The following is a 26,740-nucleotide window of genomic DNA, read 5'->3' as shown; positions in this document are numbered from 1 at the left end:
GGGGCTTAGGGCACGTTTGTGTTAATTGAGGCTGAGAGGTTCAGTCATTTGTTCACACATAGCCGTTGTTGCAGGGTAGGTTCCAGACACACAATAAAGCATGTCACGAGTTTTTTGGTTTCCCAGTGCCCATAAAAGTTACGTTTATACTACACTGTAGCCTGTTATCTGTGCAATGGCATTATGTCTTAAAAATATTATACAAAACTTAATTAAAGACACTTTATTATTAAAAAGTGCTAACCATTTTCTGAGCCTTCAGTGAGTCATAATGGTAATATTAAAGATCACTTATTGCAGTGTTGTTAAACTCAGGTTCAGCTGCACACCATTCAAAACCAATCATTTGAGAAGCAAGTGTCAGTAGAAAGGAAAAGTGCTTTAAGCAGACAAGCCAACAATCTGGGGAGAAGGTGGACTTGTGTCCACAGACCAACTACAAAGATTCTGCTCAGCCATGCTAATGGTAGTTTGAATCACTTGTTGTTGTTGTTCAGTTGCTAACTTGTGTCCGACTCTGTGGGATCCCATGGACTGCAGCATGCCAGACTCCCCTGTCCTTCACTATCTCCCAGAGTTTGCTCAAATTCATGTCCTTGGAGTCGGTGATGCTATCTAACCATCACCCGCTTCTCCTCACTTATATGGGAGAATAAGTGAATCACTTAGATGGGGCATTTCTTCCGGGTTTCCTTTGGTCAGTCATCTTGCTTTGCCCAGTTCTGAGTCCGTGTTCGGTTTATCTCCAGGTCCTAAAGAGGCACATGCGCCCTTTAGCCAAGATGGACTCCAGTGGAGAGGGCTCTGGGTAGGTTGGCATCATTCCTTTTTGACCTCCACAGCGCTTTTCTGTTCATGTGTAGTCAGGAAGGTCTCCTTGACCTTGACTTCCTTGAGAGTGAGAAATGTGTGGTCTTGTGTCTGGCCAGGGTTCAGCTCCTTCTCCTCTTCATCTTGGAGTATCTGTGCCCAGGGGACAGAATCTAGCTTTTCAGCCTGGGCCCATCTGTCTCCTGCCTCAATCCCTAAAGTACTGACAACTCTAAAGAGAAACCTGAACCCTGGCTTCTCGGCCAGGTTCCCCCAGATACCAGAGGGGATGTTGTCCCCCACTGAGTACAGAGGTTGGGAGTTTTAGCCATAACCTTTTCCCTGTTTTGAAAATGAATGGTTCTGAGGGAGAGAGACCCATTTCGAAAAGAGCCGGGCAGCTCTCCTGGGTGGTGGTTAACGGGGCAGAGTCTGACTCTGTTTTAATTTATTCATTCTCTCTGGTTCACACCTCATTTCTCACAGATGCAGAGTCAGATGCTGGGTATTAGAGAAATATGCTCCCCATTTAAGGTGCCAAAGATATCTTTTTGCTAATAAGTTCTTCGTCGAGGCAGAATTGGCCAGAAGAAACACGCCATCTCCTTTTCTTTCCTATTTAGATTGTAGCCGTGGAATTCTGAAAAGTTTCAAACAGTAGAGTTGGACAGTAGTATGTTGTTGGTGGCTTGTCCGTTTGAGGCCCTCCACGAACAACACTTTCAAAGTTGGAGCTGGTTAAAGTCTAGGCTCAAATGGATATTGGAGGCTAAAGCCACTATCAGTGGAAAGTCACAAATTGTTGAGAATCTAGAATAAGGGTCAGTACCATTCATATTTTCTCTAAAAGCAACAATGATCATTTTGTTTTCCAGAAATAAGTTGGCAACCTGGTATAGAGTTCTAAGAGCTTGCAGTCGATTAGAAACTAAAATTGTGATGTTCTATATATACATATATATACACATACATACCTACACATATATAAAGATAAATTAAGTAGTAAAGATAAGTGCATAAAGACAAGAAAGTAGTAGGGAAAATTGTAAACCAAAATGTAGTGTTATATAAGTTTAAATTTATTAATGTTTGATTTACATTGAGTAAAAGAATAAGGTAGCATTGTGGAATTATAGATGATCACATAAAACAATGACTTTGAAAAGCTGTCCAGTTCTGAAATAGAGACAGAAGGCTATGAGTAGGTTTAATTGCTGTCATTGAAGTGCAGAACTCATGTAGAAGAAAGGTGTCTTATCCGAAGCAGAAGCTCAGATTTAAAAAAAAAAAATACTCATTTATGTATTCAGGTACATCAGGTCTTAGCTGCTGCTGAAAGGCTCATTGTTGTATGAGCTCAGTTGCTCCAAAGCATGTGGGATCGTAGTTCCCCGACTGCCGATCAAACCCACATGCCCTACATTGCATAGTAGGTTCTTAGCCTCTGAACTACCAGGGAAGTCCCCCCAAACTCAGATTTAATTGTTGGCCTGTGATTGTTGTTATATGACCCTGGGCAAGCCTGACCTCCTGGCCCTCATCTGTCCCGTGAGGCACTGTCCACTGTGCACCTTGGGTTCCCTGTAAACAAGTTCATTTACTTACTCAAGTGCCACACCCTGTTAATTACAAAATAATGTTAGGGAAAGCACAGAAAGGTGAGGAGAAATTACTGCAAACTCAGGAAGCTCCTATGCAAATTGAATCTACCTTTGAGGAAGCCATAAGGCAGTATTTTCTAATATTGGCATAGTGGTGAGTTAAGAAGCAAATAATGCTGTTTGAATGGTGATCCACACACAGAGGATATAATGCCAGTTTCTTCTTTAGAAAGAGTGATTTATGCTTAACAGTAAATGAAGAGAATGTTGCTAAATTTAGCTTACTCGCTCAGACTTTCCAGGATTCATACTGACATAAGGGCTGTCTTTTTGCCCTTTCTGATGTATTTCATTGGTGGCTGAAATTTCCATTTTAATTTAATTTTTTGCCTATAACCCCAAGGGTTCTGCGGGAGCATCTTTGGCTGGGGGAAATGAAGTCGTGGTCAGTCCTGAATTCTATTTCAATGATAGGGAACACTAATGCATGGCTGTAAACAGAGCTAGTAGGAAACAGAATTCAAAGGTCCTAACTCCTAAAAATAAATAGATGTGCTCGGTACTTTCTTATCACAGAAAAGCTCCTTAAAATATTTCTGCTGTGCATTGAATAATACATTCAAATGCTTGTCCAATTGAAAAAATGTAAACATGTTGTGAAAAGCACTGCCCTATGCTTGGTAAGGTGGTTCTATATCCAACCTGGGGAAGAGAAGTTTCATGGGTGGTCATTTAAATTAAACCCTTTGATGGGAGCAGAAGTGTTCTAGAAACTTACTAGCACCTCTTTGCTGAAAACGACAGCGTCTCGGTGATAATCACGTTAAAATCTCATGGAGACTGAAATTCTTAGCCAGGTTATGTGTGAAATGAGCGTGTAGGTCCAGATGCCCTTTAGCTATGAGCTCGGTACCCGAATGAAGTCTAGAAAGCCATGCTCTACGCCCAGGGCCAAAGCTTTCCCGTGTTAATCTGCTTTTCTGGGAAGACTGGAGCTGTCACTTAGGCCAGAAGAAGACATTCATTACACATGCAGCCAGGCGTTGCCTCTCACCTGAATGTGTTTAGAAATGATGGATGATGACGTCGGGTTCCCAGAAGATCTCCTGCATTAGAGATGCGGCAGCAGCGCCCAGAAGAAGGACTGAAGCCTGACCTGTGCCTGTGGGTGGGCTCCCTGCCTAATGAATGCAGACTGTGCGGTCTTCTCACCCTCAGGGGTCCCTGTGTTTATAGGAGACCTAACAATGCTAAGCGGTTGTGTCTCCCAGCTCGCCCATCTCCCCTGCCTGCACAAAGCTCAGATCACAGCATCAGATACCCTAGAAGGCACCCCTGCCCTTCCTCTCCTCCCAGCATTTTCTCTCGCCTGGACTACTGTAACCTACTCACTGCTCCCCCTGCTCCCATCCTGGCTCCCTCACTCAGAACACAGCATGGTCTCTCTTTAAAAAAAAAAAAAAAAGTCTTTATTTTTGGCTGCATTGGATCTTCATTGCTGTGCATGGGCTTTCTCTAGCTGCAGCAAATGCAGGCTACACTCTAGTTGCGGTGCATGGGCTTCTCACGCAGCAGCTTCTCTTGTTGTGGAGTACATGTTCTAGAGTGCTTAGGCTTTTTTAGTTGTGGTTCAGGGGCTTAGTTGCTCCCCAGCATGTGGAATCCTCCCAGATCAGGGATCAAACCCTGTCCCCTGCATTGTCAGGCAGATTCTTAACCACTGGACCACCAGGGAAGGCCCTGAGTTGTCTCTTAAAAAGCATCAATAAGACCCTCTGACTGCTCCCCTTAAAATTCTCCACTGCCTTTAAAATAAAACCCAGCTTCATACGCTGACCTAGCAAGGCCCCAAACCCCACTTACATCGCCTACTTGATGGTGGCCCTCTCCTCGCACCTCCTGAGTCCCAGCTCCTGACACCAGCTTTTTGTTCCTCAGTCACGGGCTTCTCATTGCAGTGGCTTCTCTGTTGTGGAGCACAGGCTCATTTCATCCTTAGGACCTGGGCACTAGGCTTCTAGAAGGCATGGTCCCAGCCCTTGTGCCTGATGTTGAAATGTCGCCTCCCTGGAGAAGCCCTGCCTAACCGCCCAGTGTCAGCAGCCACCCACCCATTGGTGTGTGCTCCGACTCTCTGTGACCCCATGGACTGTAGCCCACGAGGCTCCTCTGTCCATGGGATTCTCCAGGCAAGAATACTGGAGTGGGTTACCATTGCATCCTCCAGGGGATCTTCCCGACCCAGGGATTAAACTCGAGTCTCTTGCGTCTCTTGCATTGCAGGCAGGTTCTCTACCACTAGTGCCATCTGGGAAGCCCCACCCAACTTTAGATTCATTCACCTAATACCATCTCCCTGTGGCTGACATCTTTCATTTCTCTATCTCCTTCAATTAGAAGGCAGGCTCCCCTAGAGCAGAGACTTGTTTGTCTTCATCTCATGTGTCCCCAGGCCTTATATTCTTACGCAAGGTGACTTCCCATGAGCCTGCCCCGCGGGCTGGTGGACAACTCTCAGCTCGAAGCAGATTTCTTGCACCCTGGGCACCGTGTTACTTGGCTCCCCAAGGTAGCCTGTCAGACTGATCATTCCTTGAAGCAGGGGGCTGTGGCTTTGTTTGGGCGTGTTGGTCTGGTTTTGTTTTAAAAATTCTGAGCCTTTGTTTGTTGAAGGGATGGATTCATGAACAAAACAATGATGTAGCCAGTACTTCTAACCTTAACTGATAAATGCCCAAGCAGAAACAAGGAGACTTGGCCACTATGTGCAGCCGTGTCATTTCTGAATGGACAGTATCCTTGGAAATACCAAAGCAATCTCTCAGACCCTTCGGGCCCCTTTCCCCACTGTCTGGAGTTCAGGAACCCAAGTTTGGGGACGTCCTTGCTTTTAACACAGTGGTCATAATGCAGATGTACTAGAGCAGGACTGAGACTGGTTGTTCTGCCACTCGCTCTATAGACCTGTCTTGCCAGCAGCTTCATTGTCTCGGGAACTCGGCCTCTCCTCCCATTAGTGGTGTCACTAAATTCTGTTAAAATCCTTTACCAGCACAAGTTCCCTTTCCTCTAGAGGGGGAGCCAGATGTTCCCTTGGTTTTATGGAAATGTATTTAGGAGACTATGGAAACTATAAAATATCCTGGTATTTCAAAGATATATTGGAATTTTATACCCTGGCATTTCCCATCAGTTGGATTTCGAAATGTGGACACGTGTGATAAAATGGACACTTCCATGATCACGGTATCTCTTTTCTTTCTTTTTTATAACTTTTTATTTTGTGTTGGGGGATAACCGGTTAACAATACTGTGATAGTTTCAGGTGGGCAGCAGAGACTCTGCCATCCCCGGCATCCATATACAGGTTTCCACTCTCCCCCAAACTCCCCTCCCATCCAGGCTGCCACTTAACATCGAGCAGAGTTCCCTGTGCTATACAGTCCATCCTTGTGGGCCATGCATTGTAAATTCTATTTTCTGAACTGTACTTGTTTATCTGCTCACACATAGAGCTAAGCATCTTTGACCTTGTAAGGCTAAAAAGTTGCTGAAAAAATTATTTAGGTTTTTCAAGTGTACTCAGTAAACTAAGAGGGGTTCTTTCAGCTGCTTAGGATTATCTGGGTAATGTCTTGCTTTGGTGAATTCAATCAAACTTGAAGAGACTCAGATAGGTGATGAAGCCTTGCACTCGTCCGGTGGCCAGAGTGTGAGCAGCTGCTGCCCCAGGAGTTTCCCGTTCTTGGAGATCAGTTAGTCTCGGTCCTCACTTAGAGGACGGAATTTCCTTAGCCTTCGTTGTTAATGGGCTTCCCTGGTGGCTCAGCGGTAAAGAATCCTCCTGCCATTGCAGGAGATGTGGGTTCGATCCCTGAGTCGGGAAGATCCCCTGGAGGAGGAAATGGCAACCCGCTCCGGTATTCTTGCCGGGGAAATCCCATGGACAGAGGAGCCTGGCAGGCTACAGTCCACGGGGTCACAGAGAGTCAGAGACAACCGCCACCGCCACCACCACGCTGTTCACACAACAGTGTCTCGGGTTTCAGGAATCCTAGAATTTCAGCCTCTTAGAACAGGGAGAAGCCAAGTTCTGTGAGGTCACAGAAACTGTGGTAGAGTTGAGGGTGGTTGCTGTGTGGCTGCCTGCCCCTCAGCGTCCTGCTTCATCCTTGCTCTTATTTATCCCCATTCCCCTTTTGTCTTCCCGAAGTAGCCTGTGATCTTTGATTGCTTCTAAAGCTAGTCCTTTAACTTGAGGTTGAAGGTTAGCGATTATCTTTCTTACGCAAGGTGACTTCCCATGAGCCTGCCCCGCGGGCTGGTGGACAACTCTCAGCTCGAAGCAGATTTCTTGCACCCTGGGCACCATGTTACTTGGCTTCCCAAGGTAGCCTGTCAGACTAATCATTCCTTGAAGCAGGGGGCTGTGGCTTTGTTTGGGCGTGTTGGTCTTGTTTTGTTTTAAAAATTCTGAGCCGTAGACTCCCAGTGCTGTTATGAAATCTGTCTCCACACTGATGGGACTTGATCATCCTTTCCAGGTTGACCATGGTCGTTGTGAAAGTGATTTTGAATAATTGTGTTGTTGCCATAAAAACTCAAACTTTCTGTTTCTTTTACGAACTTAGTCTGGTAGTGTCATAGGCTTTGGTCTCTTGACTTATGAGATTTGAAATTAGTATGGCCCAAAAGCTTATTTAAAAAAAAAAAAAAAAGGTCAGAATTGTTCCTGCCACTGGTCCCAAGCATTGTTACAATTCATTCCTCTTAAGGTTTCATAGATACTTTACAGCGTCGTAGTTGTTGTTAAGTCAGTAAGTCGTGTCCAACTTTTTGCGACCCCATATGCTGCAGCACACCGGGCTCCTCTTTCCTCCACTCACTTCTGTATTTTATAATGATCAGCCATGAATTCCACTGTTTTGTGCTTTGAGGAGTGTCTGGTCCACTGCTGCCCCATCAAGGCCTTCTTGGCCTATTTGACTTGGTCTAATTTTGAGCTGATGTCGGTCATCCCCGTGGCTGCCAGAATGGCCTCTGTGTGATGGGATGAGGTCCCCTTAGCGAGGACCAGCTGGCCTCGCAGGGCCTGATCTCTGCCTGGCTGGTCTCATCAGCTCGCCTCACTGGCCACATAGCTCTCGTGGTCCAGCCACCCCTGACCACGTGCCCTCACGCCAGGACATGTACACGAGTTCTCACGCCCTTCTGCTTTTGCCTGACTGGTCACTGGTGCCTAGAAGTTTCTCAGGTCCTACTTCTTTAATTACAGCTCGAGAGGTGACATTGACAGGTGTGAAGGGGATTGGGTTGGGAGTGAGGAAAGAGAGGTCCCGGTCCCCACCGTGAGCAGCTGGACAGATGGACACCTACTGACATGGGGAGACGGAAGTAGAGCAGATGGGGGGCTGGGAGGGAGCCAGGAGGCTGGAGAAATGTTCAGTCTTAGGTGCCCCTGAAATACCCAGGGAAACAGGACGAGTGGTGGAGTTGTGTATGTGGGTCTGAAGTTCAGAGAAGTCACAGAGTGAGGAACCTGTATTTCGGATGCGCCCTTGTGTTTGGAGCTCTGATTCCAAAGACCTGCAGAACTTAGAAACAGGATGAGAATATGAGGAGGATGGAAATGAGGCCGAAGGGAGGAGGAAGATCGCGAGTGTGTCAAAAACAGAGAGAATTCAGAGATGGGAAGGGACTTGCATGGATTTACTGGCTTGTAGGGAGGTCGTCGGTGACCTTGGTAGGATTTACTAGAATAATGGGGAACACTCTGAAGGGTGAGTGGGAGGGGGAGGATGTGGTGACAGTATGGGGGTGAAGTTCTTTTAATTTTTCTTCTGTTTAAATTTTTAAAAAAATTTTATGGAGTATAATTGCTTACAGTGTTGTGTTAGTTCCTGCTACACAGCGAAGTGAATCAGCCACATGTGTGTGTGTGTGTGTACATACACATGCTAAGTCACGTCACTTGTGTCTCTTTGCGACCCCATGGACCATAGCCTACCAGGCTCCTCTGTCCATGAGATTTCCAAGTAAGAATACTGGAATGGGTTGCCATTTCCTCCTCCAGGGCATCTTCCCCACCCAGGGATCAAACCCGTCTCTTGTGTCTCCTGCATTGCAGGCGGATGGTTTACTGCTTGAGCCTTTTTTTTGTTTGTTTGTTTTTAATTCTTTCCAGAACATGACTGTAAAGAAGAGTAGAGAGGTAGGGCCATCCTGGAGGGGTGAAGATGGGGTTGCAGAGGGGTAGGATACAAAGTCAAGAGCAGTTGTTCCCGTGTGTGTGGGTGTGTTTAATGGATACTGGGGCTTTTTTTTTTTTTTTTAATGCAAATAGACTCCTCTAGAGGAGTCATGGGATATTACTGTTTTTAACTTGCTTGAAGTTGGTAGTTTTAATCGATCAGTGGATAGTATTCAGGAGTCACAAATACTTAAGCTGAGTATATATCAAGGTCTAGTAGCCTCTCTTCTGTTCATTTATATTTGAAAGATAAAAGGGGGAAAAGGCTTATTTTCTTAAAAATCATTAGTCTTACAACCCCCCAGGCAGGTAAATGGTGTGAAGGGGTTTCTTTATGAAATGTTTTGTTACTCAGTAGGAATCCTGTTGTATATGTAAGGACAGAGATTTATATGAAACGTTCTCCTGCAGGAAAAATCCTGCACAAAACTAAGTTTGTGTCTTTTAATAAAATGTCACTAAATTTTCTTATCTGCAAGAGATGTAGGTAAATTTGAATGTAGAAGCTAATGTGGCAGTCAGCTAGGAGATGGAGAAGTTAGAGATGCTACTTCTAAAAGTGGAAAAGATGAGGATAAACTGACTTTTTTCTTCTGTAGAGTAAAAAATTAGAGCTGAAAAAGGAACAAAACCTCAAATGAATGCCAGTGACCATTTTTTAAAGGAGAAATGAATCAGGAATTGGGAAGGATTTCATTCACACCTGTGCCATGCCTTCTTTGAAGTTAATTACCATTTCTTTGGGTAGTCATGGAATAAATACAGCCTTGAAAAGAGGCATCATAGAATACAGTTTGTTTCGTGAAAAGATAAAGAAGGCTTCTCTTACAGTGTGGAGATTTCTTAAAAAACTGGAAATAGAACTGCCATATGACCCAGCAATACCACTTCTGGGCATACACACCGAGGAAACCAGATCTGAAAGAGACACATGCACCCCAATGTTCATCGCAGAACTGTTTATAATAGGACATGGAAGCAACCTAGATGCCCATCAGCAGACGAATGGATAAGGAAGCTGTGGTACATATACACCATGGAATATTACTCAGCTGTTAAAAAGAATTCATTTGAATCAGTTCTAGTGAGATGGATGAAACTGGAGCCCATTATACAGAGTGAAGTAAGCCAGAAAGATAAAGAACATTACAGCATACTAACACATATATATGGAATTTAGAAAGATGGTAACGATAACCCTATATGCAAAACAGAAAAAGAGACACAGATGTACAGAACAGACTTTTGGACTCTGTGGGAGAAGGCGAGGGTGGGCTGTTTCGAGAGAACAGCATCGAAACATGTATATTATCTATAGTGAAACAGATCCCCAGCCCAGGTTGGATGCATGAGACAAGTGCTCGGGCCTGGTGCACTGGGAAGACCCAGAGGAATCAGGTGGAGAAGGAGGTGGGAGGGGGGATCGGGATGGGGAATACATGTAACTCCATGGCTGATTCATGTCAATGTGTGACAAAACCCACTTCAATATTGTAAAGTGGTTAGCCTCCAACTAATAAAAATAAATGAAAAAAAGAAAAGAAAATGACCATAAATGCAAAAAAAAAAAAAGTTCTTTAGCTCGAGAGACATTGATTGAATAGGCCTGATTTGATCATTTTATGGAGGGTCCTAGCATCTGTATTTTAATAACTTCCTGTTTGATTCTGATGCTGAGCCATGTCTGGAACATCTAGTCACAAGACTAGACTGACCTCTAGGACTCCTTATAGTATGACTATCTCCAGATTCTCTGTTGCCTTATTCCCACAATGATGCCACCATCTTGGTCTTAGAGTCTTTCTCTGCAGAGTTCTTTGCATTTCCCTTTCTCCTTCTTTTCCAATTCCCTAGCTAACATACAAGCCCTGAATCAAGTCCTTATACTCTGTGCCAAGATCAGAAATGACATCGAAGGTGGTTACATACACAGACTCTGGAGTGACTCTGGGTTCAAAAACTGGCTGTGCCTCTTACTAGCAGAGTGAACTTCAGTCAGTTACTTTCTCTGAGTCTCTTTGTCTCAGTTATAAAATGAGAATGATAATACAAGTACTTATCACACGGGAAATGTGCGGGTTAAAGGAATTACTATATGTAAAGATCTTAAGATGATGACTGATACAGGGTAAACACTCAATAAAAATTATTAAAAAAAAAAAAAAAAAGAAGGCTTCTCTTGCCATCATCCCAGTGCATGTAGTGAAAGTCCTTATACCAGTTTTGAGGATTTAGAGTTTCTAGGATTCCAAACTTTTTTAAGCTGAAGCAGAACACAGTTAACAAGGTAAATTTATTATAGCGAAAACGCACAGTTTAGCCAAAGCTGAGCATAAGCGTTTTGTGTCACTTTCTGTTTGTGATCACAGGTGATGCTGTTCCTTCCTGTCACTGAATGATTGCTAATTTTAGGTCATACAAAATTAATCCATCAGAAGAGAAGGGAGCATTGGAAAATAGTCATCTTTAGAGAGTTGGCAAGGATAACGTGCAATTTTAATGGCAGGGGTCATCCAGGAAAGCAAAGAATTGAGTATAAGAAAAAGAAAAACCAAAGCACGGTAAAAATCATGCAAATGTAATACTAAAGAATGTTTTGGCACTTGGGCTTAAGATTGGAGATTTACATTATAGAATTATTAAACTAATGACCTAAAGTAAGAAGCCGAGGGTGGGATGATCTGAGAGAACAGCATCGAAACATGTATATTATCAAGTGTGAAGCAGATCGCCAGTCCAAGTTGGATGCATGAGACAAGTGCTCAGGGCTGGTGCACTGGGAAGATCCAGAGGGATGGGATGGGGAGGGAGGTGGGAGGGGGGCTCAGGATGGGGAACACATGTAAATCCATGGCTGATTCATGTCAATGTATGGCAGAAACCACTACAATATTATAAAGTAATTAGCCTCCAACTAATAAAAATAAATTAAAAAAAAGAAGGACCATATTAAGAAGCTTTGATTTTAGTTGTTTACTATTGAAAAATCAGTTTGTTGCTCACTTATATTGGCACATGAATAGGGAAGGAAGACTATTTTAAAAGTTTTGAAATTGAATTTTCAGGTTGAGGCCATTGATATGGTTTACTCATAGGTACAGTTTGACCTTATGCCCTTTCAGATATTGGAATTAAATATTGATTCTAGTGAGATTCCAGAATTTTAAAACCTTACATTTTTAAAGTTTCTTACTTTACTCTCAACAGCAAGGAAATTTTATTTTATTAAAATTAATTTAAAAAAAAAGCAATGATTTGTATTTCTTGTATTATATATTTAGTGTTGGGGGAAATGATATGCTGAGGAAATATTTGACAAGGACGTAGGATTTTATTTGAAGTGCAGTTCTATGATATATGTGATATATCATATATATATGTGTGATATATGCCATATATAAATATGTAATATATGCCAGGTCAGGTGTTAGTTATTCCTAGGCAGAAAATAATGGTAGGTTATTTCACTGTTTAAATAGCCGATAGGTGGTTCCTGGGCTCTGTCCATTTTGCATTTTTATTCAGCCTTTGTGGAGCTGGCTCTTTGCCTTAGGGACAAGACATGGAATTAAAGACAGAAACCAGGTGCTAAATGATTGCATGGCTAGAATAGTAACAGTCAAAACTGGGATATTTCTTTACGAGTTTTACCTTTCTATTTCATGTAGAGTGAATCCCAGGCTAATTTTATGTTTAGAAAGATTTTTATCTTAACACGTATTTGAGAAGATTTTCAGCCCAGACAGTGAAGAATCTGCCTGCAATGCATGAGATCTCAGCTTCGATTCCTGGGTCAGGAAGATCCCCTGGAGAAGGGAATGGCAGTTCACTCTAGTATTTTTACCTGGACAATCCCATGGACAGAGGAGCCTGGAGGACTACAGTCCATGCGGTTGCAAAGAGTCAGACTCAACTGAGCAACTAACACACTTTCAAGTCTAGAGTGCATTCATATGAGCTGTATATACCACAGTTTCATGTATGGAAAAAAATCCTTACATTTAAAAAATAGTAAGGAAATCCGGAGAAGATGGTCAAAGAGGTGGCAGGGGGTTACAACATATTTATCTCTGCTTCTAAACCAAGAGCAGGGCTTGATTCATATCTGGTATTCTGTGAAGGTTGGGCAAGTTGACTTGATTTATTAGAATGATTCCTCCCCTTCTAAAAGGAAGAATTCAGCTATAGTCTCTGAATTACACAATCACCACCTCTCCCTCCCCCTCCACTGTTTTTTCTGTAGACTTGACACATTGTATTATAAGCTTAAAAATGAGAATATCACATTTACCTTCAAGATTTGCTTGAAAATCTAAAATGTAAGGAGTAAAAAAATGTATTAGTTTTATGTAGATCCCTGGGTGGCCCTGCACTTGGACTTGGTATTTACATTTTCATGGTAACTGAGCACATGCCAGGTTGACAGGTCTTTTATTCAACAGGCAGAATAGCTGGTGATGGTTAAAAGTAACCTAAAGTAGAAAGTACCACATTTAGTTTATAAAGATAGATTACTATTTATAATGTTTCCCTCTTCAAAGTGTTAAGCATCTTCCAATGTGTGTTGTGAGAATGGGAATTAAATGGTGGTTTTACTATGGTGTTTTATTGGGCATACAAATTCTACACCATACTAACAGGTGTATTATTTGCTTAAAGTGTTACACTAATTCTTTGCTTGAGATATTTTTACCATAAAGTTAGGATTAGGAAGGGAAATTATATGATGATCTGAGATATTCATTTTTGAAATATTTACCACACACCTGAGATGAGAAATTGCTTAAAATGGCATGGTGACCAGTGGTCTAGCAACTCTCTTGCTTAGAGCAAAAAAAGGGCTTTAACTAGGGCAGCATGTCTATTAGTAAGGAAAAGGTAACAGCAGGGAATAGCTTATTTGGATGTGATCATGTTCAGTTCTCCCATTTGGCAAATGTGGAAACTGAGGCACAAAATACTTGTGTCTTGTAAAGTAGATTATAAGAACATGACGGTTATATTTTAGAGTGTCTTTTTTAGGATGTAAGAGCAGATTATTCTGTATCAAGGTCTATTGTTTGAGTTTCTGATGGAATATGAGACAGACTTCTCCTTCAACACTCAAGGGAAATGAGGGGGAGCTGAGAAGAAACCTTTGAGAGTGAACTTGGGATGAGCAGGAGAGGGGATGCCGTCTGACTTCCCTCCAGCCGCGGCCAGGGCTGGTGTGGTCCAGTGTGGGACAGGTCTGGCAGTACTTAAGAAGCCGCTGTTGTACTGTGGTCATTTATTCAAAAAGGCATAACAGTTATGGGACATCACAGAGGAAAGGCGTTTGTTCCAGGAAGAATGGATGGATTCAGGGCTGTGGAGGGGCAGTGCAAGGCCCCTGGGGAGGAGGAGAAGAGTGAAAAATTGTATCTGTTTCCATTATTAGATCATCTGTCCCAGTGACTAAAATGTATCTTCAGCTGATACTGCAAATTCATGTTTCTGAAATTAAACATATCCAAGTTAGGTAATTATTAGGATGGTAGTGTCATTCCCCTGTCATCTGTGGTGAAAATCTAATAGGAGGAAAACCCGTGATGGCCCCAAATCAACTTGACTACTAGTTAAATGTTCATTTTGCGCCGTCGACGGGCACCCTTGCCAGTGGTGAACTTGACAAGGCTCCTGGGTCTGTGTTGGGTTCTTAGCATTTCTCCCTCTTCCGGGTGCTGATTCCCCAAGTGATAGGACTGTCCCTCTCTCTGCCTGCAGAACAATCGACCATGACCACCGAATCGGGATCAGACTCGGAATCCAAGCCGGAGCAGGAGGCCGAGCCCCAGGAGGCGGCGGGGCGCGAGGGGGCGCAGCCGGGCCCCGAGCCGGCCGCCGAGGAGCAGCCCCAGGCGCCGGAGCAGTTCGAGGAGGCGGCCGCCCACAGCACGCCAGTGAGAAAGGAGGTGAGCCCGCATCGCCCCGTACCACTGGCATTCCGACCCAGAACCATGAGTGAATGTCTGCTGAGCTTTTCCAGGCTTTGCTCTGACCTGGGTCTCTTAGCACTAACAGGAACTTGGGGGGTGGGGTGGGGAGGGGATCATCTGCTTGTCCTCTTCTGTTCCCCGGGCAGATGGACACTTAAGCTGTTTTAAGACTTTAAGTGAATGACATTCCACAGCCTTGCTTGGTAACGCCTTCCTTTGATGAAAGCACTTCAGCTCACACTGAAATCTGGACTGCGGGTCCAGGGTTTTATCTGAGTTTACAGGGAGGCTAGACACCGCACTGGCAGCTCTAATTATGCTCCCAGTTGTTTATTTAAGCCTCTGGTGGCTCAGACAGTAAAGAATTTGTCTGCAATGTAGGAGACCTGGGTTTGGTCCCTGGGTCCAGAAGATCCCCTGGAGAAGGGCATGGCAACCCACTCCAGTATTCTTGCCTGGAGACTCCCCGTGGACAGAGGAGCCTGTTGAGCTGTAGTCCATGGGGTCGCAAAGAGTCGGACATGACTCAGAGACTAAGCATGTACACACTGGTTCAGAACTATTCTAATTTTTCCCCAGGGGCTACTCTGACCCTAAGGTTACCAGCTGTCCCTAGTAGGTGTTCAAGCTGCTCTCTTTCTCTCTCCCATGGACATATCTGTTTTCAACTCTGTTACCTAAATGTGTTTAAGTTGTCATGGATAATGTGATTATTCTCTTTAAAAGTTTTCCTACAAAATATAAAGCATGATTTATACTTGGGCCTTGAATGAATCCATATTTAAATTTTTTTAACGTCAAACCTGGGATCAGTATGTTTTAGGATGCTGACTCATGGGTTAAGGGAATCTGGGAATCACTACACTTGGTTGATCTTTTAAAGTTCGAAAGTGTCTGTGTCAAGCCAGAAATTCTAGAGGATATCAAAAGAAGAGATATGAAGTCCCCATGCCTTTTTGAAAACACAACACATAATTATAACATTAAACTATGTGTTGACGGCCTGATTATTTTATTTCTTTTCTCATAGTATTTAAGTTCTGCTTTTAAACTCTATAAAGAGTCATGTTGGAACTTTCCTAGCGGTCCAGTGGCTAAGACTCTACACTTCCAAATGCAGGGGGCATGAGTTCAGTTCTTGGTCAGGGAACTAAGATCTTGCATGTGGTGTGGTAGGGGGTCAAAAGGAAAAGAATAACATTTATTTTTATGCTCTGTCTGATCTCAGACATTTTTGTGAAGGGAGCTGTGGGTTATCCTTTAACTTCTGTCAGGTAGAATCTGAGGAGCAGGTGTTGTCATCATGGTTTTCCTTCCCTTTTGTTTTTGTGTAGACATGATGGTGGTAGGGTTTTGTTTGTTTTCAGATCTTCAGAAATTTTAAATTATTAGGCTGGATTTTTCTATCCTCTTCACTCTGAAATGAAATAAACATGAAAATGGGAAAAGAGTTTCTATATCCAAATATAATTAGACATACATAGTTAATAAATGGATTGACTCTCTATACTCAGATATTTGAAACTAAAGAGAAGTGACTCTAAACCACTTTTCTTCTGTGGTTATCTCAGTGTTTTCCAGAACTCTTTTCAAGTCCTCTGGACATCAGCTTCCTCATTTACAAATTGGAGAGATCAGAAAAGATAATTTTCTAAGAACATATCTTTCTTTGGACTTTTCAGAGTGATTTGCAGACCAGTAGAGGTGGTGGTTGGGCCCATGGGTTGAATATGCATTGGTGGTGATCTAATAGATAGAAGAGGGGTAGAAAAAGTCATTGGAGGGCAGGGCACAGGGAGATTCCAAGGGGACTGACTCAAAGGAGAATGTTACTGTTCTGTAGGATCGCTCCCTCTTGCATTTCTGAGTCTAGCTTGGACTGGACTGTTAGGCTTTGAAAGCAGATTAAAGCCTTTGAACAGATTTGATATTTACTTATACTGGCTCATTTGCAATGGAGAGGGGGGGGAGCAGACTTAAAGGATTATTTTTAATTAATTTCAGTACTACTGGCTTTATTGAATTGAGTTAGAGCTAAATCAAGTATTTTAAAAACAGTCGTAAAATAACTGAGAAGATTAATACTTGAAACTCTGTAGGCTTTACAGTTTATAAGATACCTGGTATGTTTATGGAGCAGTATGGGTCATGGAGTAAAGGACCTGCCAAACAGCTTGACCCAGTGAATGAAAGAATACATTAGATTCAATCTTAGATGATTTATTTACTTTTAAGTCTTATACTATCCAATGCCTTTGTTTTTTTCTAATTGAAGAATAGTTGATTTACAATGTCATATTAGTTTCAGGTGTTCAGCAGTGTGATACAGTTATACACGCATATATTTTTTTTTTCAGATTATTTTCCATTATAGGTTATTACAGGATATTGAAGATAGGTTCCTGTGCTGTATCATAGGTCCTTGTTACTTATCTAGTTTTTATATAGTAGTATATGTTAAGTTGCTTCAGTTGTGTCCAACTCTTTTTGACCCTCCAGGCTTCTCTGTCCATGGGGATTCCCCAGACAAGAATACTGGAGTGGGTTGCCATGCCCTGCCTCCAGGATATCTTCCTGACCCAGGGATTGAACCCACGTCTCTTATGTCTCCTGCATTGGCAGGCGGGTTCTTTACCACTAGTGCCACCTGGGAAGCATGTATCTGTTAATCCCAAATTCCTAATCTGTCCCCTCACCCTTTCCCTTAGGATAACTATACATCTGCTCACTATGTCTGTGAGAGCCAATGCCTTTTTAAAAAGTCAGGAGACCGAACTTCCCTGGCAGTCCAGTGGTTAAGACTTCACCTTCCAATGAAGGGGGTGCAGGTTTGATCCCTGGTTGGGGTGCTAAGATCCCACATGCCTCAGAGCCAAAGAACCAAAACATAAAATAGAAGCAGTATTGTAGCAAATTCAATAAAGACTTTAAAAATGGTCCATATCCAAAAAAAAAATCTTTAAAAGTCAGGAGCCCTTTGTACCCTCCTTTGCTTGGGAGAAACTTGATAGCATTCACTAAGAACTGAGCACTTCTTGTATAAATACTTGAGTCAAACTGAAGGAAAGCCCTATGGGTACATTTAGATGACAGAAATTATTTAGCTGTACCTGTTAGTATTATTTTTGCGTATGTGTATCCATTCCTCATATCCTAATTCAGGTATCCCTTATACCGTAGGAATTAGAAGAGCCCGTTTACACAGTGTCCTTTGATTGCCTGAGCAATGCAATATTTATTTTCTGTCTTGCAATGAAAACTGTCCATTGTTTGCTCTCCACAGGTCACTGACAAGGACCAGGAGTTTGCTGCCGGACCTGCCAAGCAGCTCGAATATCAGCAATTTGAAGACGATAAACTTTCTCAGAAATCATCTAGCAGCAAACTATCTCGGTCTCCATTGAAGATTGTCAAAAAGCCTAAAAGCATGCAGTGCAAAGTGATACTTCTGGATGGATCAGAATATACCTGCGATGTAGAGGTAAGTGTATATTAAAAAAAAACTTTTTTTGGTCCCAGATACTGAGAGCTGGGGCATATTGGTCTAAAGCATGCAAGATGCCTCTTTGTTTTTTCAGATCTCTGGAAAATTACTCAGACCCAGTTTCTAAATACAAAATTATTTCCAGTCTCTCACAGGGGATCAAATTACTGAAAATACTTGTAAAGTCCCCAAAATGTTACAATCAAGAGAAAAATGTGATCTTCCTTTAAAAAAAAAAAAAGACGACGACAAAATATCTAATACTTTCCATGGTAGGAAAACCATTTTGGAGGCCTTAAAAAATCAAGTTTTCTTTAATATCCTGGCTGTGAGCTGTCACTGAAATGAATTTTACCTTTTCTATTTGCATTACTTATGACCGGGTTGTTAATTGGAGGAAACTTACATATTTCTGTATACAGGAGTGGTAGGGTAATTTGAATGGTGAATGTCCTTTTCCTGCTTGGAAAATAAGTAGGATCTGCAGCTCGAGTGTAAAAGGGTTTTAAAATTCACATCTGCAGCTCAAGTGTAAAAGCGTATGCTCCTCTGTGCTCTCTCTGTAAGAAAACAAAAAAATTCCTTCGAGAGAAAGGGCAGGTGGAATGACTTTTATCGGAGATGTGTGGCCAGACCAAGTTAACAGCTGAGAGCAACGTGGTCTGTTGAGAGTGATAGTGACAAGGATGGTTGCTGAGTATCGCGAGAACACAGGCTGGGCGTGAACTCAGGCGGGAGCTACAAGTCCGCCGGTCCACAGCCCACCACCCACCGCATCTTCTACCCCCGCCGCCGAGCTCGGAGAGACTCTTTTAGATTTAATATTTTCATTTAAAGAGCTGTTCCTCTGCCTCCAGCCGCCTGCCCTTGGTCCTTCGCACATCCCTCCGCTTAAACGCCGCCCACCGCATGACTCCCCTGGCCCCCTCTTCTGCCAGGGCTGTGGAGAGTCTGTACCTCTGTGTGTGGTTGTGCATTTCAGTTCCTCTTTTCTCATGACACAGCCAGCACCCAGCCCACCTGATGCCCATGTTCTCTGCCTGTAACCCCTGCGTCATTCTTTATAGTCTGCACAATGTGCTCACGCACCAGTGCTTTTCTTGGAACAGAAGGTTCAAATCCATTTCACATTGATAACATGATTTAGGGTGGGGATGGGGTTGCATTACCAAATCACTACAGATTACAGGGACATAGGAAAAAAATTTTTTTAATAAACTCTTAGATCAGAAGTGACTTCATTTATCATGTTAATTTAGAGAATTTTTGTCATCCTGTAACCTGACAATTATTAGTGGGTTGCTTAGTGAAGTGGGCTTGTTTGTCACCAACTGGTTGAATAGGAAAAATGGGTGGGGAGTTAAATATGTGTTCTGAGGTTTGCCACACACAGATCCATTTGTTGCAGTTTGCCTGCTGCTTCTGATTTTGCCTAATTTCTTAGCCCAAAGTATTCAATTATTGATTCAGATGTTTATTCTGGAAATGAGAAGATCCAGTAATATACTTTTACCTGGGCTTTACTATGAAGCTTAAGGCACTTTTGTAACCTTTAGCAATGTTGCATTTTTCCTATGTGGATCCACCTTCTGGAAAAATTTAAGGCAAGAGAAGCTTTTTTCTTTAACTTGAGGGTGAGTCTTTCAACTGAATTATATTTATATAATGGAGTACATAGGGTTCCCTGGCAATCCTCTAGTCAAGACTATCAGAGTTTTCTAAAGAACAGTCTGGAAGAAAGTGGATAGTGTTTCACACAGGGAGAATTCCAGCAGAAAGCATAGGTGCATCTGTGGAAACCAGTTGCTCTGATGGCTTCCACTGCCTTTTCCTGTTCTGAGATTCATGGAGAGAAGAGGCACAAAACTCTGGAGAAGCAGGATTACCACCCCTAACCCCTGTTCCCAACTGGAGCAAGTGAATTAAGAGTAGAATGCAGGAGACAGTAAGAGGAATAGCCTTTTTTTTTTTTTTGCATTGGATAAGACCTCAGACAAGGCATTTTATTTTAATGAAATCTCTGTGCCTAGCTGTTTTTCCTCCCTGGCTTATTTAATGCCTTGAATGTTTCACCATCAGAATCAACAAGGCTCAGTTGGCCATGACTATGTCATGAGAATTTATAGTTGCCAGCAAAAGACCCCCTGCCAACACACACACACACACACACACATACCCCTTACCTGTACCTGGTTCTCTCTTCTTTTGATGGTACAAGGTAGCTTTTTCCATTGCCCAGCAGTGCTGCAGCAGAGGAAACCCAGCGACCCTGAAAATCAAGATACAAGAAGCCTTTGCTCTCTGAAAACAGTGACGTCATAAAGTGTGCCGTTCCCACCCCCAGTTTTGATGGGAGGCCCTTTCCAGCTGTGCTGGATTTTTCAAATTTCCCTCCAGTAGCAGCCGCAGATCCTTGTAACATTGGGTGTTTTTCCGTTTGAGAGATGTATTTCCTCAGTCATTTTTTTCAAACTCTTCATCTTGACTATCTAAACTATAAAAAGAACTAATTACACAAAATATAAGAAAAAATTTGATGATCAGCAATTTGATATGCATATTTGGGCAATGTTTGCAGGCCACAGGATTGTCACATTTGCCAACAAAATCACCAAGACTGCTATTCCCTTCCTGTCATTTTTATTGGACCTTTAGAGAATACAAGCTACTTCCTATGGCCAGTTTGTCGCCATCATCATTGCTGTTTAGTTCTTGAACATGAATTTTAAAAGAGAAAATAAACAGAAGTACCAGTCACAACAATAGAGGAAGCAGTGCTTATCATGTTTGTTTTATTTTAATTTCACTCTCATTGTTTCTGGGTTCTGTGAGCTCATCTGAGTCTGATTAGCGTACAGTGTATTTTCTGATGACCATCCAGTTAGAAATGTTTCCTCTTGACACCATTCTCATCTAGTCTGATTTGGTTTTAGGAAAATAAATCAGATATGGTTTGAACTTTGAATCCATATTTCATCCATATTTTAGGTCATTTTCAGGTGTAGTTTGGTTTGTTCTCCATAAGAAACCCAACGGGTGGAGGAGTCCCAAGCTTTACCTCAAAAGTGGCAGAAGGTAGACCTTGAAGGCAGACTTCATTTTTCACAAGGTCCCGCTGTGTTGCTGGTTTAGTCATGAGCAAGACCAAGTGCTTGTGAGCCCCAGGTAATCCCACATGGGGCTGGAATCCAGGGGACGATGGCCATAGGTGAAAGAACTCTAGCCTCTCTGGAGAGATCTTTGCATCAGATTTGGGCAAATACAGAAGGTACTTAAGTGTATCAGTAAAACCTTAAAAGCCTGCAGCTCAGACATCCCCCCAAGTTTGGCCATGCCCAGAGGCCTGCAGGTTGATGGACTCCATGACTGAGTACCACTCGGATCCTTCCGAAATCCAGAGTATTTACTCCAACATGCACTTCTTGCTACCATTCAGAGATGCTTCCAAGGGACCAGAGAGGATACAGGAATATTTTGCCCTCTGTCCTAAATGTGCTTTTATCACCTTCTAACTGTTAGGAAGGAACTGTTTAAAAAATTTCCGAATACCCTATCTTGCTTGTGATCCAATTAACTTTCCATACCATGCTTCTGTTTCATGTATTCTACTCACTGGGGTTTAGTTGGAAAAACAAAATCACTGTCTGAATTTTCCATCTTCTCTAGGTTACATGATTAAAATGCCCTTAGAAGTTCTTGAAAAAGTGTGTGGTAGTTACTCAGTAGTGTCTGACTCTTTGCAACCCCATGGACTGTAGCTCCTCCACCAGACCCCTCTGTCTGTGATATTCTCCAGGCAAGAATACTGGAGAGGGTTACTATTACCTTCTCCCAGGCATCCTCATAACCCAGGAATTGAACTCATGTCTCCTACATTGCAGGTAGATTCTTTACCGTCTGAGCCACCAGGGAAGCTCTTAGAAGTTCTTGATTGGACTACAAATAGAATTGCTGTCACACAAAAGGTTGAATAGAACACCTGTTGCCTTTCATGGAAATTGTAGTTGTAAAAAATAAGAATTTTTTTCAAACCAGTACGAGTATCATTCACTCAACTACTACATAATTCAGAGGTTTTGATTCTGTGTAATTGTGTAAATTTGGATTTAACCTCTCAGTGGGTTTCTGTTCAACTATTTGTTTTACTACATCAAAACACCTGTTACGTGCTGTGACCAAGTGGCCCAGTCTTGCAGCTGAGCCTTCCAGCCTGAAGACCAGTGGACTCCTGGCCACAGAAAGGCTTTAATAAATTCAGTTTCCTTGTGCAGTGACTCTTTGAGTGACCATAGGAACAGTGACACACGAGGACTGTTAACAGGCACCTTCTTATTTACCTGACATAGTCAGCGTGCAGTCTTCCCGAGGTGTTCAGATTTGACTTCTTGAAGGTTTAAGAGAAACAAACTCTTTTACTAAAAGTGTTAAAGCTTCTCCTAGGTTTCATTTCAAAAAGTAACAGGGACCACAGTCTCCGAGTCACACAGCTCCGAGCTGATTCAGGGTCCCAGGACAGGAGTCTCTGCCACTGGTTGAGCTTCTTTAGCCTCCTTCCTAGAGGAGGTCCTTGATTACAGCTTCCAAACATCTCCTGAAGTGTTGTCTCCACCAGGCATCTCATTCACATCTCTGTATTTTGTAGAAAACATTGGTTGATTTGTACATGGCAGGTACTGAAACAGTTTTTAACAAGGGGGTGCGTCATTTGAGTCTTAATTATGGTTTGTCTTAATGAGCTTTCTTTTTTCTTGTTTACAACCATTTCAGTCCCTGGAACTGACATCACACAGCATGCAAAAGATGGCAAGGAAGACCTTGATATAAAGCATTTCTTGAGGGCCTGCAATGTTCCAGGCACTGAAAACCAAATGAGGCAAAGACTTCAAGCTTAGACAGCTCTTCCTCAGGAGTCACACAGTCTTAGATCTGGAAGGATCATTGGAGATGACTTTGTCTCCTGTCCCATTTCACCAAAGAGGAAATGGGCCCAGAGTAGTTAATGTTATGCCTGAGGACACACAGCCTGGGAAGGACCATGAAGGGCTAGAGCCCAGGTCTCCTGCCCTCTGCTCCAGAGCTCTCTTTGTTGTCGTTCAGTCGTTCAGTTGTGTCTGACTCTTTGTGAACCCATGGACTGCAGCATGCCAGGCTTCCCTGTCCTTCACTGTCTCCCAGAGTTTGCTCAAACTCATGTCTGTTGAGTCAGGGATGCCATCCAACCATCTCATCCTCATCTAAGAGACAGGTTGAGTTGATGGAAAGGATGTTATCTTCTCAAGACTTCTTAAACCTAATTTCTCAAAAGGACCACCAAGGCCTTGCTTCTGGCTATACTATCATGAAATAAGATGCCCTGAAAGATACCTGCACCCCTGTGTTCATAGCAGCACTATTCACAGTAGCCAAGACATGGAAACAATCTAAATGGCCATTGACAAAGGGATAGATAAGGAAGTTGTGGTACATATATACAATGGAATATTACTCAGCCATAAAAAAGAATAATATAATGCCATTTGCAGCAACATGGATGGACATGGAGATTATCACACAAAGTGAAGTAAGTCAGACAGATATACAAACATGATACCACTTACATGAGGAATCTTAAAAATGATAGAAATGATAGAAATGAACATATTTACAAAGCAGAAAGAAAATCACAGACATAGAAAACTTATGGTCACTAAAGGGAAAAAGAGGGGAGATGAATTAGGAGTTTGGGATTAAAAGTATACCCATTACTATATATGGGCTTCCCATGTGGCATGATGGTAAAGAATCCACCAGGCAATATAGGAGACACAAGAGTGGCAGGTTCAATCCCTGGGTTTGGAAGATCCCCTGGAGAAGGAAATGGCAACTCATTCCAGTATCCTTGCCTGGAGAATCCCATGGATAGAGGAACCTGGTGGGCTACAGTCCATGGAGCTTCAGTTGGACACAACCTAGCAACTAAAACAAAAACAGCAACTACTACTGCGTATAAATTAGGTAAACAAAAGCACCTACTGTATAGCACAGGGAACTATATTCAATATCCTGTAATAACCTGTAATGGAAGATAATCTGAAAACAAATTTTTTTTTTTCAGTTTGTGTTACATGAGAAGCTAACATAACTTTGTAAATCAACTCTACTTCAATTGAAAAAAAAAGATACTCTGTGAAGAGTAGAACTTGGAAGCAGCACTTTTTAATTTTGAGTAAGAAGGGGAAAACAGCTGGGGAAGTGTCTTGCAGAAGTTCTTCAAGGTGGGGAAGGGACCAGAGCTCCAGCTGATCTCCACTCCTTGCCAGAACGGAGAATGACTGGGAGTCAGTTGTACAGTTGTTGCATGTGCTACTCAGAGTGGGAAGGCAAGTCTGATCTGGGAACCTCAGCATCCTTTCTGGAGAGAGACACTTTCCACAGTACAGTGATCTTTCCCCCCAATTTTCCTGATCAATTGCCAATTCATTTCATAATTACAGCATTTCCCCCATGAAAAACAGGTTATAACTTTCAAGATTATGGCTCGTCTCCCTTTCTTTAGCGTTTAAATAGATGCCTTTCTTTTCCCGGCCATGGTCTTGGCTCTGCGGGAAGTTTAGGGAGAACGCTACTGGCATCAACCACAAAATGAGAAAGTTAGTTCATAACCTGCGAATATGTCTACATGATGGATCATCTCTTGAATTTGATGTCACTTTCTTTGTTGTTGTTACCTTCAATGTCAAAGGCGGGTGTCTTTGACCTTGTCCCTTCTTGGACAGCAGAGCTCAAGTCTTGTAGCATAGCAGGTTCTTAGGGTCAGAGGACGGTTTGAACTCTAGTTCAGTCCTGCACTCACATTCCAACAAAGTGCAGAGGTAGGTTCTGGAAGCTTGGAGGACAGTGATATTAAAGTCCTTGTCTTAGGGACACAGTAAAATAGTCACAGAAAACCAGCCTGTACACAACTTTGTGGTGTCCGTCCACATACCAGCTGATCTGGTCTTAAAGGGAAGTGCACACAGTCAGGCAGCAGCTTGTGTCAGGATTTGACTGCCGTGTACGCCTTACAGTCCAGCGTCCAATTGGCACAGGAAGAGAGCTGAATATGAGGATCTTAGTTTGAAAACCCTTGTAATTTAAAAGGAGATAGCCAACTGTTACTTCCCTGGTGGCTCAGTGATTACGAATTCGCCTGCCAACGCAGGAGGCACAGGTTCTATCCCTGGGTCAGGGAGATCCCCTGGAGAAAGGAATGGCAACCTACTCCAGTATTCTTGCCTGGAGAGTCCCATGGACAGAGGAGCCTGGCGGACTTCAGTCCATGGGGTCAACAAAGAGTCGGACATGACTGAGCACTCATGCACAGCACAGCTTATCACCTAATAATATATTAAACACTGGAAAGCATTTCTTAAATCTGAGAAAGTGAATTTCATCTTGACTCTCTCATTGTAGCCTTTTTTCCCCCAACCTGGAAAGAAAATTATCAGTGTTTCCATATGAGCTAATCATTTATCTGACAGTTGGGGAAATACTGAATGATTTTATTAAATATGAACAGGAAGTAACTGCACTCGACACCCACTTGTGAGGACTAAGACATTGACCTCAAACAGGAAATTTGCTTTTCTCACGCTGCCCGGCTTGAACCTGCTGAGATCAGACAGAAGATGTGGCTAAGGGTCTGTTGCTGTTGTGCCAGAAATCAGTAGGTGTTTAACAAGCCTGAATATGTGCTGAAGATAATTAAACACACTCCATTTCTGGCACTCAGCACTAGCTTCCTCTCATGAGCCAGTTCCCACTTTATGGTGAGTGAGGAGGCGGTGGTCCTTGGCATTGGCGATGAACTCCTCAAAGTGTGTAGGAAAGTCTGTTAGAGGAGGTGTCTGACTAAGTCACCCACTTTTCCTTCATGCTTGATCCCTTCAGAAGTCCCTTCACAGTCTTTCTAGTTCCACTAAGCTTTAATTCAGTGTAGTTTCCCGTTTCTTCCTTGGTAACTCTGAGCAGTGTTATTTGAAAAGGTTTCTTTACTATTTGTTTGTGTGTTTTTTTAATCGGAGTTTAGTTGCTTGACACTGTTGTGTTATTTAGCAGAGTGAATCAGCTGTGCATACATGGTGTGTGTGTGTGTGTTTGTGTGTGTGTGTGAGTCGCTCAGTCATGTGATCTTTGTGACTCTGGACTGTAGCTGGCCAGCCTCCTCCATCCATGGGATTCTCCAGGCAAGAATACTGGAGTGGATTACCATTCCCTTCTCCAGGGGATCTTCGCAACCTGGGGATCAAACCTGAGTCTCCTGCATTGCAGGCACATCCTATACCATCTGAGCCACCAGGGAAAACCCCATGCATATACATTACATGCCCTCTTTTTTGGATTTCCGTCCCATTCAGCTCTTTACCACAGAGCATTGAGACCACACAGTTTGAATGTCTTAAAAATGCAGGTTTCCCTGGTGGCTCAGCTGATTGAAGAATCCGCCTGCATTGCAGGAGTCCAGGTTTGGTCGCTGGATCTGGAAGGTCTGGAGAAGGAAATGGCAACCCACTCAAGTATTCTTGCCTGGGAAATCCCATGGACAGAGGAACCTGGAGGGCTTACAGTCCATGGGGTGGAAAACAAGAACAGCAGCAACAGAATGCAGGTCGCCCTGTAT

At 42.9% G+C, this 26,740-nt stretch overlaps 1 protein-coding gene across 24 annotated transcripts in view; it reads left to right on the top strand.

Moving 5' to 3' along the window:
- EPB41L3 (erythrocyte membrane protein band 4.1 like 3) overlaps window positions 1-26,740 on the top strand; it is a 225,957-nt gene that overhangs the window by 120,304 nt on the left and 78,913 nt on the right. For 23 of the 24 annotated variants that reach the window (XM_043443951.1, XM_043443955.1, XM_043443957.1 and 20 more), the window contains 2 exons: window positions 14,407-14,594; window positions 17,902-18,099. In XM_043443951.1, coding sequence (XP_043299886.1) covers window positions 14,407-14,594; window positions 17,902-18,099 — 386 coding nt within the window. Of the gene's footprint in view, window positions 1-14,406; window positions 14,595-17,901; window positions 18,100-26,740 lie in introns of those variants that run through there. The other variant, XM_043443963.1, reaches the window with a different exon arrangement.

The sequence above is a fragment of the Cervus canadensis genome, chromosome 23, assembly GCF_019320065.1.
Source record: "Cervus canadensis isolate Bull #8, Minnesota chromosome 23, ASM1932006v1, whole genome shotgun sequence".
Lineage (NCBI taxonomy): Eukaryota > Metazoa > Chordata > Mammalia > Artiodactyla > Cervidae > Cervus > Cervus canadensis.
Note: the sequence above shows the minus strand (reverse complement) of the source record. Positions and strands in the feature narration are given on the sequence as shown.